At 37.4% G+C, this 16,505-nt stretch overlaps 1 protein-coding gene across 1 annotated transcript; it reads left to right on the plus strand.

Moving 5' to 3' along the window:
- The first annotated feature begins 10,080 nt into the window (after positions 1-10,080).
- Positions 10,081-15,404, plus strand: LOC140229945 (heat shock 70 kDa protein IV-like). Its single transcript, XM_072310144.1, has 2 exons — positions 10,081-10,268; positions 13,739-15,404. The coding sequence occupies exons 1-2, from the start codon at positions 10,081-10,083 to the stop codon at positions 15,402-15,404; spliced, it is 1,854 nt and encodes a 617-aa protein (XP_072166245.1).
- Positions 15,405-16,505: the final 1,101 nt, after the last annotated feature.

Here is a 16,505-nt window from a genome sequence, read left to right on the forward strand (position 1 = left end):
GACAAACACAAAAATTATGTGTTCCACATCTATACCTCAAGGCCATAATGCCTGCCAAATTGTATTTCAATTGCTTCTAAACTGTGGAAGTTGTTCACTCCACAAGATTTTGAAGAAAACACGCGGTTACCATGGCAACGTGTAAAGTATTGTGTAAAGTGAAAGCAGCTGCCAAAGCAATGAAGAAATTCATATAAAAGTCTGTTTTCATAAAGTAACAAAAAAAGTAATCCGTTGATAAAGTTACACTTTCTATAACACTGACTGTACGGAAACGAATGACCACCTTCCCTCCTCCCCCCCCCCCCCCCCCTTGGTCTTCGTCTACGGGAGATAGCATTACCTGTATATCCACGTGATGTATGCACACGTACATGTGCTCACCTACAGCAAAGTGAAATCATTGTATCCAAGTGGACTTTCAGCGACATGCTTCAAAAATTAGATCAACATCAATTCGGGAACTGGCTACCTCCCATTGCATCATTAATATCTTGCACTATTTGTACATGAATGCAGAGAGGTCGAAATCGTCGTCCTTGCTAGTTTTGACTGATTTTACAAAAGCTTTCGACCGAATCGACCACGCAGTAGTGATACTACTCACACTTGGAGATCGCCTTACTGTGATTCCACGGACCGCTGATTTTTTTTTTTGTTCTCGTGTCAACGATGTCTACGTTAGAAAAGAACACTATCCGACCGGTCAAGTATACATGGAGGTGTCCCTCAAGGTACTCGATTAGGGTCCATTATCTTTCTCGCAATGATCAATGACTACTCACCCCCTCCCGGTATTCAAGCGTATAAGTACGTTGATGATGTGTCCCTTGTTGAATGCCGCTGTTAAAATCACCCATCCAACATGCAACTAGGTTTTCTGAATGGTCTGAAATGAATGGAATAAAGCTCAACCCTGCCAAATGTACCAGGATGGAAATCACTTTCAGGCGTAACTCCCAGATAGCTGCTCCTATTAAACCTTAGAACTGTGTCCTTGACTCTGTAGACACGATACAACTTCTGGGCATCACATATAAAAAAAGATCTCAAGTGGGACTCTCACATTGCAGACCTTATGAAACGTGCCAAAAGAAAGCTTTACTAGTCAGGTCGCTTAATGTCAAATTTGGGGCTTACCGTTACAGAGCGGATAAAAGCACCAAATTTGGAGAGGTGATCCCCTAGGACCTACTCATTGATATTAAAGTAGAAGCCCTCTGGAATTTTTCGATTTTTAGGGTGAAAATGCTGAATTTTGATATTTCTTTATAATATGATATATTTACTGTATTGCGTAAGTAATAGTCAGGTCGCTTAGCGAAATTACCATTACACGCAGATAAAAGCATCATTTTTTTTTTCACACGGATTCCTTGAGGACTATTAAACAATATTAGAGTAGGAGCCCTCTGAGATTTTTGCAGAAAAACACTAAAAAGATCAAATTTCAAAATGGCCGACACTTACTTGGGAAAACCTTAACTTTTCATGTCATATGGGTGATACGATGACAATATATTACTTTTTTTTTTTTGGGTTTGCTTTAGAACCTTGGCTTGAACATTGCGTTAGGAGCGTTTTATTCTTGTATAATGTAAAGTCTCTGTGCATGAACTGCTGGGGGAAGGGTAGGGCAAAAGGGGCGGGACCCCCCCCCCCCTTGAAAAACATGGTTGTCCGCTTGTTCTTTTGCCTGCTTTTTTTTTTTCTCGTTTTGCTCTATACGCTGGGGATAAAAACATAAAATGTGGCGCACGGATTTCTTGAGGACTAGGAAACAATATTAGACTAACCACACACACACACACACACACACACACAAGATCAAATTTCAAAATGGCCGACACTTATGGCAAACCCTTCACTTTTCATGTGACATTACTTATGGATAGGTGATACGATGAAAATATTAGTATATATCTTTATTTTTGGTTTGGCTTAAAACCTGAATTTGGACAATGCGGCAGGAGCATTGTTTATATTCTTGCGTAATGTAAAGTCTTTGACCGGCTGGGGGAGGGGTAGGGCAAAGGGGGCGACCCTCAACTTAAAAAGTGGTGATTCGCTTGTTCTGTTGGCTACTTTTTTTAATCGTCTTGCTTTACATACACGGCGGATAAAAGCATCAAATTTGGCGCACGGATTCCTCATTAGGAGTCCTCCTGCAATTTTTAAGGAAAAGATACACACACACACACACACACACACACACACAAACGAAATCCAATTCCAAAATAAATCAATTCATAACAGATCTGAACTTACATGTTATCACATTTCCTTAGTCAGGTCGCTTAATGTCAACATTTGGGCTTACCGTTAGTTAGAGCTGATGAAAGCACCAAATTTGGAAAGTGATCCTCTAGGACCTATTATACTCATTGATATCAGAATAGGAGCCCTCTGGAATTTTTCGATTTTTAGGGTGAAAATGATATTTCTTTATAATATGATATATATATATATATATATATATATATATATATATATGAAGAGTTTGTTTGCAAAAACCGATAAGTCCATATTTGCCAAATGGAGATATTTGCGATTAAAGTTCAAGAAAAATAAAGAGAATAATAAGAAAATTTTTGCTTCTTTTGACCATAACTTCAAAAGTGTACCTTTATATGTAGTGGCCAATATATCATTTAAAAGGTATTATTTTGTACTTTATGACAGAGACCGTACTTCAAAATCTTCAAAAATGGACTTATCGGTTTTTGCAAACAAACTCTTCATATATATATATATTGTATTGTATTGCGTGAGTAAGGAAAAGTGATAACATACAATGTATAAGTTCAGATCTGTTGTGAACTCTCATCTTTTGCCCTTATACCTCTCCCCCATTAGTTCAGAGACTTTACATTACGCAGGAATATAATGCTCCTAACGCAATGTTCAAGCCAAAGTTCTAAAGAAAACCCAAAATACAAAAACGAATGTAATATATTGTCATCGTATTACCCATATTACATGAAAAGTTAAGGTTTTCCCAATTAAGTGTCGGCCATTTTGAAATTTGATCTTTTTAGTGTTTTTCTACAAAAGTCCCGGAGGGCTCCCACTCTAATATTGTTTAATAGTCCTCAAAGAACCCGTGTGAAAAAAAAAAAAACGGATACTTTTATCCGCCGTGTAATGGTAATTTCACTAAGCGACCTGACTATAACTTACGCAACAGTACATATATCATGTTATATAAAGAAATATCAAAATTCAGCATTTTCACCCTAAAAATCGAAAAATTAAAGAGGGCTCCTACTCTAATATTGTTTAGTAGTCCTATAACCGTGTGAAAAAAAAAATGATGCTTTTACCCGCCGTGTAATGGTAATTTCACTAAGCGACCTGACTATTACTTACGCAATACAATATATATATATATATGATATTATAAAGAAATATAAAAATTCAGCATTTTCACCCTAAGAATCGAAAAAATAAAGAGGGCTCCTACTTTAATATTGTTTAACAGTCCTAAAGGAAACCGTGTGAAAAAAAAAAATGATGCTTTTATCCGCCGTGTAATGGTAATTTCACTAAGCGACCTGACTATTACTTACGCAATACAATATATATATGATATTATAAAGAAATATCAAAATTCAGCTTTTTCACCCTAAAAATCTCAACATTCCAGTGGGCTCCTACTCCAATATTGTTTAATAGTCCTAAAGGAATCCGTGTGAAAAGAAAAAAATATGCTTTTATCCGCCGTGTAATGGTAATTTCACTAAGCGACCTGCCCTACTTACGCAATGCAGTATATAATTATATATCATACTATAAAGAAATATCAAAATTCAGCATTTTCACCCTAAAAATCGAAAAATTAAAGAGGGCTCCTACTCTAATATTGTTTAACAGTCCTAAAGGAAACCGTGTGAAAAAAAAAATGATGCTTTTATCCGCCGTGTAATGGTAATTTCACTAAGCGACCTGACTATTACTTACGCAATACAATATATATATATATGATATCATAAAGAAATATAAAAATTAAGCTTTTTCACCCTAAAAATCTCAACATTCCAGTGGGCTCCTACTCTTATATTGTTTAATAGTCCTAAAGGAATCCGTGTGAAAAGAAAAAAATATGCTTTTATCCGCCGTGTAATGGTAATTTCACTAAGCGACCTGCCCTACTTACGCAATATAGTATATATATATATCATATTATAAAGAAATATCAAAATTCAGCATTTTCACCCTAAAAATCAAAAAATTCCAGAGGGCTCCTACTCTAGTATTGTTTAATAGTCCTAAAGGAATCCATGTGCCAAATTTGATGCTTTTATCCACCGTGTAACGGTAATTTCACTAAGCGACCTGACTATACATGCTGCGTCTATGGAAGCGCCATCATCTTCCAATCACCAAACTGATCGCGATCACGGCGAAGCGATGTACCACGGCTGCTTTTAATGTATCCGAATGAAAAGTATAGATTTCCACGGATTTCCAACTCAATTTTATTACCACCACTTTCTTGATGTCCCAGCTTTAAGTTGACACCAGATTTGGCTGCCACCTTTTGTGGCCTTTTTTTTTGTGTGTGTTAGAGCCGATTTTCCGCTCACACAATACGTCTACTTTGGACCTGTCATTATCATACGGCGCGCATGATGACGACGATGATGATGATGACTACGATGATGATGATGATGATGATGATTATCAGTCAGGGAAACTCGTTACTCTCGACTTTCCGAGATCACGTGAAATACCGCTTGTTCGAGATCAGTGCGTTCAACGAAGCGTGGAAGAGCGCGGTGGCCGTTGCTTTGTCTTCTCTTTTCAGCCGTTTATTGTTTTCAGAAATGCTCTTACAGGGGAAATCCAGTCCAAGTATAAGTTAGTATTATACGAAAGAGTACAAAGTAAAAAAGCTTGATCAAAACCAGGTGAGAAATAAGGAAGTTATGACATTTTGAAGTTTCTCTAATTTTCCAGGAAAGGTTCTTGAACGACCAATATGAGAATATGCAAATAGCAAAGTAAGCATGTCATCTCCTCACAACCTGCCGTATATTATAGTTTGTACGTAAAATTTTGAAATTTCCAGTTTTTCATTCAAGCGCAATTATGCCCAATGCTCAAATCCTACTATATCTAACTGATCACTATTCTGAAGTTATTCAATCAGGAATAACATTACGTTCCATGACTTCTATGACAGAAGCCATGAATTTTCGTCATTTTTGTACTCGATCAATGGATACTTGTGAGGTTATGACATTATTAACTCACTCATTAGCATATATCCACTGTACAAGAACTGTTTTGCAGAAAGTAGCAAAAGTCATAACTTCCATATTTTTCATCCGATTTCAGTCAAATTTGTACCGTTGAACTCATAAGATTTTTTTCTTTTTTTATCAGACTCACTTATATTTGTATTGGATTTCCCCTTTAAGCCAGTCCAGGTTGCAAGTGCGAGTGTATGATCATTTATGTGTGTATACACCGTATCCAGTGGCGGATCGGGGGGCACCCTCTTTATTTTTTTTAATTTTTTTTTGCTAAAACACACACACAAAAAAATGCTGTTCCACAGTTCTGGGGAGGCATAAACTACGTTTGCCAAAGTAGTTTCTTGTAATGGAGGGTATCACGTACTGATTCCCCTGACGATATAAAAAGTCTCATAGGCTCATATTTCACAAGGAGCTCTGAAAGGTAAGAAGGAGCAATTTTGTGAAAACATGGATGAACAAGCAATAAGATCTTAAATTCAATCTGCGAAATATGTGAAAACTTAATTAAGAAAGTAATAAAAAATAAGAGATGTTGAAACAAGCAAGTACTTGTACATCACTTGATAAATAAACCTGCAAATGAACAGGAAACTTTGGAAACTATGTTGGATTCTGCTTTGACATGTATGTCTTTTTTATGACAGTTAATACAGATATTTTAAAAATCAAGAGAGAGAGAGAGAAAAAGCACGTTGAAACTTGAAGATAATTGCTTGTTGCATCTTTGACTTAATGTGTCAATCTGTAAGTACACAGGGGGTTACAACGTTTCATAATTTCTTTTAAATTGTGTTTACCTAACAAAGCAAAACGCTCCTTGTTGTAACCTATCCTTTTTATTAATAGATCTTTAAGTACATCTTTTTCATGCCAACTATCCTACACTGTGCAGACTCTTTTTTAGTTGCTGAATCATAACCGTCCTTTTCCTGATTACCGACTTCATAATCTGTTATCTTGCAAGTATAACTAGACAAAATATTTTTAGAGTGTTGCGATTGTATATGATGTGGCAAAGGCTTAAGGTTAAAAGTAGAGCGATAAGAACGGTATCGGAGATTGATTTGATACCACGCATTATACATGTTCTGCTAGAATAGAGTGAAGAAATGCGCCGAATGCTTACATCATAAACTTATATTCTCACTAATTCACACAGACAACAATATCATTTTGCTGTACGTGTGTAATGTGGAGCTTTCAGAATGTTCACAGCGTGTGAATCTAACTATTGACTCCTTGTAGAAATTCCGGATGTTGCTTGAAACACATAGACTCGACAGACTACTAATCAACTTAGTACCAGCAAGTTGTGAGCTAATCATCGACAGTCAGACAGTTAATTTCCGACCTAAACTTCAAGTTTGGCTACTGCCTGTGTTAACAGTTCTCAAACATGTTTCACTGAAATGCGCACTGTGTGGTGCTGAGTGATGATTTGCAATACTGAAAACTGATAACGAAATGTTGTTACATCTGCCAGATATATGCAAACAACTTCATTTTCGATTTTAGTATGCACATACTATACAATTCTGAAAGTATAAATGTGACAGTGCATCGCAAAACCAACAAAGTGTCGCACGGACTGGTTTAAAGAGATCGTATAGTTTTGGTTGAGACCTAATTTCAGGTTTCTAACATTTTTTGATGAGATAATGAGAAACCTCTTATGAAAAGTGAAAGATCATGGAATTCCTTGAGGAATTCAACGTTTATTTGATGAAAATTAGTTCTGAAGTGCCTGAGATATCCAAAAGCGATTGTAATAAAGTGTGGGACCCATCTTTTATTATGATCGCTTTATTTTTACTTCGTTTTTGGATGTTTCAGTCATTCCAAACCCGATTTTCATTAAATAAACTTTGAATTCCTCTTAAGACGGTATGCTCTGTACTATGAATTTCATAAGTGTTTTCTTGGTATCTCGCAAAAAGTTAAAAGCCCAATTTTCATCTCCACCAATACTGTACTATCCCTTAACGTGAGGATTCAAAGTAGGTGAAACGGGTCAACCTGGGCAACCTCGAGTTTTTTTTTTCTATTTTTGAAGAGTAATTCTTCAACAACATTGGAAAGTTTGGGATCATAACAAAATGGGAGATTGTGTTCTTAGCTCTTTTTTTTCTTCTAGAAATCATTTGTGTAGAACGATGTGATTAGATATGTCTTATGGCTTCCTGTTTTCATTTCCTAATCTTTTCACTTTCAGCTCTGATATATTTCTTTTTTTAAAGAATGAACCTGCTTCGAAAGTTGGTTTACTAATTACACTGGATAGAATGTGTTGATAGAACATGCTCAATTTCAGCTTTCAATCCCTTCAATGTTGTTGCTTGACTTGTATTGTACTAACTTTTAACTTTTCCTATTCATTACACTGCTAACATGACTTGGTAAGATTAAGCCACTGAATAGACCATGTACTTCAGAGCCTCTTTTCTCAGTATTTTTCCAGAATGTGTGCTTTCTTTGCAATATGTACATGAGTTCAGATATTCGATTCAAAGAGAGTTATAAGCTTAAAGTCTAAAGTCTGCTTTTTCAGAATCTGCCCTAAACTAAACATCCACGTCTGGCGACTTTTTGTTGGTTTTGTAATGAATGGTCACAGACAGTTCAACAAAATGGAGAATATTCTTTAGTTGGTAACCCAGTTGAACAAATACGGCATCTTTTCACGCCAAGCACCTGCGCCAAACCACTGATACAGTGGTTTTCCCCACTCGCGTTTATTGGTTTGTTTTTTTTCCCTCGTAGATACCGAAAACAACTATTGATACAGTGGTTTCCCTCACTAGCGTTTATTGTGTTTTTTTTTCTCTCTTTGATACCGAAAATAGTATCACAAGAGCTACATGCTGGGTAGGGGTATGTTATCAAGGGCGTAGGAATCATTGGAAAAATTGCCTTGAAGTTTTTGTGTGGGCGTATTTTCAACCCAGATGCACAATTAATTTCCATTGTATGTTGCACTTCTGCACTTCGGCTGAAAACAACACAAATGATTTCTTATCCAAAATTTGGAGGTCTGACAGTTCCTTATGCAGTGTATGCAATAGGGAAGAGGATTCTATTCAGCACTTTTTAGTTGTTTTTTCGGGGGGGGGGGTGTTGCTAGCATCTTGTCCAGTTTAAAGGGAAATTTAAGCTCCAACCTGAACGAGACATAAATTTTCATCAGATTTTGAAGAAAAAAAAAAAACTATTCGGAGTCAACAATTCTAAACATCTCTCCTTTTATATCAATTCCTTTTTGCTCTGCACATTGTTTTTTTTTTCATATATTACTGTAAATTCCAAAATATTAAACCCTCTTTCCCTTAACTGCTCTCTTATACAAACAAAAAAACACTGTATAACATTGCCTTAAAGAATTATAATTTTGGCATCTAATTTGATAAGTTCATGTTTATTGCGTAATACCTTGTTTGATTGTTTGAAATTATAATGCAAGTTTGTTTTCTTGTGTTTGTCTGTCATGCTTTTCCTTCAATAAAAGATACATAAAAACACACAAAAAACACTTTTACAGTTATTCTAATCAAAATATTTATCAGTATTTTGAAAAAAAAATAAAACAACAGTGCCGACGAATTAAAAGATTCATGTACACAATTACTAGTGGCATCACAATTTTGTACAGTAACGTATATAAGCTTAAACTCAACATGTCAGTAGGCCTATATAATTGTCTATGTCGAGAAGAGAAATGACGAGCATGAGACGGACTGTAAACCTGTCATGCCTGCTCATGGAATTGCAGAAAGACGTTGAGCGAGGAGTTATTAAGGGAAAAAAATGCTGAAATTACAACTAATTATGTGCTTGTGTCTGCGGAATTCTTTCCAGGATAACCTGAAAAGAAGGAAAGAAAGTACTGTTTGCGGCCATGATACTCGGATACATGCTTTGTGTGATATTTTTTCTTTGTAATGGTTTGATTACTTCGTTTTCCGTGTCACCCACCCTCCCCTCCTCCCCATTACTTGAAATTGCTATCACTCGTGGGATGCCATTCCTAGTTTGAGAAGCAGACGCTGTTTACAATATTTGTTGTAAGAATACTACAAATTTATTTGAATGATATCCTTATAATATAATCTAAATCGAAACATTGTCACCTTACTTAAACCGTAGGGACTGTTTAAAGTTTATGGAACTTTCCAAAACACGCACCAAATTACACCAATAAGAACATCAATAATGCAGAAGGTTTTCACTGGGAGGGGACACACCCCTCTCCCATATGCCCCCCCCCCCCCCCCCTTCGCTCGCTCCGCTTGCTCGTGGTCAGTCGCTTCTTTCCCTGGCATAACGCTCCCCCCCCCCCCAAAATCAAATCCTGACTACGCCACCGGTCAAAGGGTAACATTCTTTTCCGTTTTCAAACAATTGCTCCGATGAGATTGCCTTTCTGGTGATCGCGAGCATATCTCATAGCGTTCACAAGCTCCTAGTGGTCATACAGATTTCGGAATTTTCCGCGCGTTGGAAGCCCCTCACAGAGCCTGTATTTCGCAGGATCGTGTTGGGGAGTACAGTAACTGCACTAATTATGAGCATTACTGACATGACTTCTTTTACAGTTCGGTAACTGCTCCATCAGCCCAGAGGGTAAACGAGGAGATATTAATATCTCTGCAGGCTGCACTAACTTAGCATGTGGTGGACCAGCAAGTGAAAAAGCAACAAAATAATATTACTGAATTTGTAAGTGGCCAGAACAGGAGGCAATAACGTTGCATTTAAGTAACACCAGTGGCATTATTTTCCGAACTCTTCCAACTGTCGAAAAGGAAAAAAGAGCCAGAGGATGGCATCGGAAAAAGCACCAGCTATTGGAATCGACTTGGGAACGACATACTCGTGTGTTGGTGTCTTCCAGAATGGTAAGGTCGAAATCATTGCCAACGACCAAGGAAACCGGACCACACCGAGCTACGTCGCCTTCACCGATAAGGAGAGGCTGATTGGAGAAGCCGCAAAGAACCAAGTTGTCATGTAAGTATTATAGATATTCTGCTTTTATTGCATAAGCGTAATAATGATTGAATTATGATCTTCTGTCTTGCTCTTGTGAATTTCCACCTTCAAATCAAGAAGAGGAGATGAATTATTCAAATCTAGAACCCTAAACCTATCATACCGGGATGTTCCATATAATTTATAATCCACAAACATGTACTTAGCATATATCCATGTCCAGTCAACCAAGCGCGCCTGAACTTTTGGTTTGGGGGCGAAATCTCGACGGGGGCAAATTATATGTGACGATGGGAGATCCTCGGCGAGGGAGCAAAGCGACCGAGCTGGGGGAGAGTGTGGCGCCTCCCTCTCACTGTAGGGACATTTCGTAAAAGTAGAGTACAAAAGTCGCATGTATATCCAGCATTTAAAAACAAATATCTAGGAAAATTAAACATAGTTTACAAACATAAATGTGACGGAGTGAGGTTCTCGGCAAGGGAATGAAGCGACCGAGCGGGGGGAGGGTGTGGGAGGGGGATATCCCCCCCCCCCCCACAAACGGTTGGGACTCCAACGGTTGGAAAATAAAATCGCGTTCATAGAGGACTTAAAAACATACTTCTAGCAAATTAAACATAGTAAAAAAAAAATCCCTGCGAAAGACTGTGATCATATTTCTTACAAACTTAATGAAAACTATTCCTTTTAAGTACAGCAGGCAGAGCGAGAGCCCGCTTCGGAATGCATGCAGACTTTCATGTCTGATTAACTAAATTTTGTATTTCGCTATTATTGACTCAAAATAACAGAAGTCAAAATTTTCATGCAATATCCTTTCAAAAACATTTATCTGCACACATTTAGACGCGCGAACTACGCGAGTGAGAGCTCAGAATCATCGTAAATTTTCGTTACTCATAAAAGTACGTACACTGCTAGTTACTTCTAACGATAATCCATCATTAATGAGCCGAAACTGCTGGAAATGTTCATGGTAAAGTCATAACGAGTTACTCGTTCACCATCTTGGAATTGGCAATTACCTCTAAGATTTCTTTGTACGGACGAGCCGCTGGATGTATTGCGTCATATATACGAGTAGCTATAGGTCTGCGCCAGCATGCATTGGTGAGCCACTTTCAATTTGCCATTCGGTTTTAATCTGAAATATTTTCATTATAAAAGCTTACACGTGATCGCATTGTTAAAGCAAAGAAAAAATGTCTTATATTGCTGGAGAGCTTTAAGAAGAAAAGTACAAATGAAAGGCTTTTCTTCAGGTATGTTTCAGTGATCACACTTGAAGGACGCGAGGCTACCATTTACACTAACATAAATTACCTATAAGTGTAAGTGCCCCGTTATGCATTTTTAAGTTAGAAATTGACAATTTTCAGACTAGAAAAGTGCCTTTATTATTCATTTTGGTCTTTTAATAACAAAAATCAATGTATTATAACCACCCATATTAAAGGTAATTTCATTGTCTATAAACCAAATAGGTAGACATAAAGCGAAACTTTACGCATGAGTGAACATATTCTTTTTTTGTCCTCCAAGGCACAAAAGTAAAAATTGCAAAAATTGACATATTGTCTTTTATTTGAGAATGCCCTTAAGATAACAATAATGACAAAAGACCAGTTTAACAAAATGAGAGATATGAATGAAATGGCAAAAATACGTTTTTGTTCTCTAACCTCAAACAAAATCAAAGTGGGAAACTTAAAGGGGAAATACGAATTTTCTGACAACTCAAACTTCAAATGACAGAGAGCAAGGGCACAAAGATGCCTGAATGAATAGACTATCATTATTTCATTCATTCTGTTTAGTTATTTAAGAATTAATGAGACTAATTCAAGAATCAAATGTAATCAACAGTTTTCCTCTTTTGAGAAAGCAATTAGAAAACCTGCTATTTTTCTTAATATTGCTTCTTCTGTCATATCATTTTTAGCCTTTATTGATATTTTTGGCTTCAGAAATATCATAGAGATCATAGGTATTATCGGAACTGATTTCATGTCATTTATCGTGTTCAATTTGTATGTCGTTCTTATTGTTTCATGGAAGAGCATTTAAGCATGAATGACAACTTGTTCATTTTTGCTACTTTTACTTTTGTGACTTGGAAGAGAAAAACAAAGGTGTTCACTCATGCGTAAAGTTCTGCTTTTTATTGACTTACCAAGATGATAGCTAATTATATTACCTTTAATATAGTATATAACGCATTAACATTTAGCCAAAAATTCGATAAGAAATATGATCCTGGAAAAGCGTTTACTTTCCTTGTTTTTGTTGCGAGGTGGGGGGGGGGAGGGAAGGGTGTAGATTTTCATAAAGTTGAAACGGGATTGAAATTGACAGCTGAAATGCCCAAAATGTTTTATGCTTGGATACGTCACTCGTAATCCAGCGTTTTTGTACTACACACTTAGTTTTATATGCATGTTCATTCTTCCACTTACTTTACAATACAGCCAATGTTCTGGCTGTTGAGTTAGCGCTCATGATGCTGGTTTAGAATACATGATATGTTACTGACAAATGGATATTGTGGGGGGGGGGGTACAAGCAAAGAAGTCTTAGGGAATACAAATATATTAGAGGGACCATCCTCTAGTACAAATCACCGAATTCAGCACATTGTATTTTATACATTTTACAAAGATGACCCTTTTTTTTTGTTCTCATAGCAATGTTTGACCAACTCTTGCATAAACATTCGTGTGAGGAATTGTATAAAGAATGAAGTCTAGATTTGAATAGGTCAGTTTGGCATTTATTTCCATCCATCCAACAAATTTGAAACAAAATACAACTATTGTTTTATCATTTTGTAATAAAGAAAAATGATATAAGTGTTATTCCAGTGGAATTCAAGCCTGTCTGGTATAATCAGGAGGTCGTTGGTCTTCGTTCAACCCGATCGAGTATGTTTAACCGTAGTCTATTTATATTATATATTATATATAAGGTTACTATTATAACATCGAATGATCCGTGCTTATTTACACGGATTGAGGACAATTTGTCCACCAGTTGCAAAAAAAAAAAAAAAAGAATAACTCGACGGAAAAAAAAAAATAATTTGCACACCAATCAACGCCAATGCAATATTCCTTATTATCACACCAATCAACGCCAATGCAATATTCCTTATTATGTCTACCTTTTAAGATCAATAGGCCTATGGTGCATTGCATGTAAACAAGAATAACTCAGATATTTTCAAAACGTCGGTTTGACTTTATGTGATGACGATGTTGTTTTTTCATTCAATAGAAAATACCCAAAAGATAACTAGTGAGCTATTTATCTTGTAGGTTCTCAAATTTTCAGTGGCTTAGATAGTAGGCCCACAGCAGTAATTTTGCACGCTGTTTCTAAATGTAATACCTATCGCAGGTCACCATAAACTATATGAACTGATTGATTATTGTAGTATTGGGTTTTACCAGAGCTAGATTTCATTTTTAATTCTTCATGCACTACAGGAACCCAAAGAACACAATCTTTGCAGTCAAACGACTAATGGGTCGACAATTCACGGACCAGTGGGTGCAAGCGGACATGAAGCACTGGCCATTTGAGGTGATCGATCGAGGAGGTAGACCTGCGTTACGGGTGGAATACAAGGGGGAAGAAAAGATCCTGGCCCCAGAGGAAGTAAGTTCCATGATTCTCACCAAGATGAAGGAAACAGCTGAGGCATATCTTGGTCTAAAGGTTACTGATGCTGTCATTACTGTTCCTGCCTACTTTACTGATGCTCAGCGACAGGCCACCAAACATGCTGGTGAAATTTCAGGCCTACATGTTCTGCGTATCATCAACGAACCAACAGCAGCTGCCCTGGCATATGGACTAGATAAGAAGTTGCAAGGTAAGAAACATATCCTGATCTTTGACTTTGGTGGAGGCACATTCGATGTGTCCATCCTTGCGATCAATGACGGCGTCTTTGAAGTCAAGTCAACAGCTGGATATACCCATCTTGGTGGTAAGGATTTTGACAACAGGCTGGTAAACTATCTTGCAGAGGAATTAAAGCGCAAACACAAGAAGGATCTCACTAACAACCTGCGAGCAACCCAACGCCTCCGCAAAGCAGCTGAGCAGGCAAAGAGGGCTCTCTCAGGTAGTTCCTTTTCCAGAATTGAGGTAGAATCGCTCTTTGAAGGAGTTGATTTCTACAAAAGCATGACCAGAGCTCGCTTCGAACAACTCTGCTATGACCTCTTCAAAAAGTGCCTTGAACCAGTTCAAAGCGCCATCACCGATGCAAAGATCGGCAAGAAAGACATCGACACTGTTTTGCTAGTTGGAGGATCTACCCGTATTCCTAAGATCCAGAAACTTCTGCAGGAGATCCTTGATGACAAGAACCTTAACAAGTCCATCAATCCAGGTGAAGCTGTGGCCTATGGTGCTGCAGTCCAGGCAGCCATCTTGTCTGGAGACCACAGTAAAGAAATCCAGAATGTGATCCTTGTTGACGTAATACCACTCTCTCTTGGAATAGAGACCGCTGGTGGCGAAATGTCAACCATAATCGAGAGAAATACGACAATTCCCGTGAAGGTCTCTCGAGTCGGCTACAGCACACCTTCAGACGACATAACAAGCTTGGTATTTAAGGTCTACGAAGGAGAGAAGGCGCTCACACAATATAACCACCTCCTTGGAGAGTTCATGCTTCATGGCATTCCTGCAGCTCCAAGAGGTGTGCCGCAGATCGAAGTGACCTTTGACATTGACGCCAATGGCATCATGAACGTAACAGCCAAGGATCAGAACACAGGTAACAGCAGTAATATCACAATCACAAATAACAGAGGCAGTTTATCCAAGGAAGAAATCGAACGCATGATCAACGATGCTGAAAAGTTCAAAGCGGAAGATGACCTCAAGCGGAAAAAAATTGAAGCTAGAAACCAATTGGAGAACTACGCCTTCAGCGTCAAATCTGCTGCTAACGATCCTTTAGCTGAATGGAGGCTAACCGTTGCTGAAAAACAGACGGTCGTCAAGGCTGCAGATCGTGTATTAACGTGGCTCGATTTGGACTTATTGCCAACTAATGCAGAGTTCACATACTATCTGAAGGAGCTCCAGAAGACGTGCTCACCAATCATGATCAAGATCTGGAGTGGAGAGTGAAATGATTAACAGTCGAGAGGGCTTCAGTCGGGAGTCAGTGGAGGAGCTGAACCTGCTCTGGATGAGCAGGTTCATTCCCACCCCTACCAGTCTAAGTGAAATTCGCCCTTAAAAAGGAAATCCACTCCAAAAATAAATAAATTTCAAAAAAAAAAAATATTTCCTACAGAACGATAAAAAAGGGGAAAAATCGGATAAGAGATAAAGAAGATAAGAACTTCGAAAATTCTATTTTTTGGGGGTAATATTTCTTGCCCCGTCCTTATGAATATTCTAATCAACAAGTTCGTATTTAATTCATATGTAGAAATTACAAAAATCTCACATTTCAGCTTTATAAATATATTAACTTGTGTACCACCCAAAACACTTGTACTGTTACTTACTTATTAGCTAAAAACATTTTTTTTTTCCGAATTGTATATATGACATACACGAGAAATTGTGAGGGTACGACATACTAAACTCGCTCATTTGAATATTCAAAAGGTCTGGTCAAGAAATGTCTTTCGAAAAAATTTGACATTTCAAAATGTCATATCTTCGTTATTTCTTATTTGATTTTTGTGGTCTTTGCACTTTTGTATCTTTCTGTAGGGAATAATATCTCTTTCTTTTGAAATTTATTTGTCTGGGGTGGATTTTTTCGTGAAATGTTAAGCGTATGTTTCACGGAATCCGCGAAGTTCTTTGCCTTTTAGTTTATGACATACAGTATCTGCTGACTGTTTGCATACTTTTTTTTAGACATTCTCACGAACGTTTAGTGCATGTTAGAGGAAAAATCCGCACCATATGACCTCTATAGATAAAGCGCATGGTCGAGGTGTCAGACCTCATAATGACTTCACTTGATTTCTTTATCTTTCGTGTCATTATCAGTTTTTCTCCAAATTTGAATAGTGACATACATCAATAAATGTTAAACAATATTGATAGCAATTCAAAAAAAAAATCCATAAAGAGAACGAAATGTTTTATCAAAATCACGAAATACACTTAGATTACTCTACAGTACGAAATATTTATATGGGGAACCTCAAGAAAAGCAGAAAAGTCGGAACAAAAACACACACTAAGCGTTCGTGCACAGAGCAGCAA

The sequence above is a fragment of the Diadema setosum genome, chromosome 6 (genome assembly GCF_964275005.1).
Source record: "Diadema setosum chromosome 6, eeDiaSeto1, whole genome shotgun sequence".
Lineage (NCBI taxonomy): Eukaryota > Metazoa > Echinodermata > Echinoidea > Diadematoida > Diadematidae > Diadema > Diadema setosum.

What these genes read in the sequence shown, in the direction of transcription:
- LOC140229945 (XM_072310144.1), top strand. Translation starts at nt 10,081, where the DNA reads ATGGCATCGGAAAAAGCACCAGCTATTGGAATCGACTTGGGAACGACA. An exon ending in GCAAAGAACCAAGTTGTCAT is followed by an intron (nt 10,269 to 13,738) that starts GTAAGTATTATA and finishes CATGCACTACAG; the next exon opens with GAACCCAAAGAACACAATCT.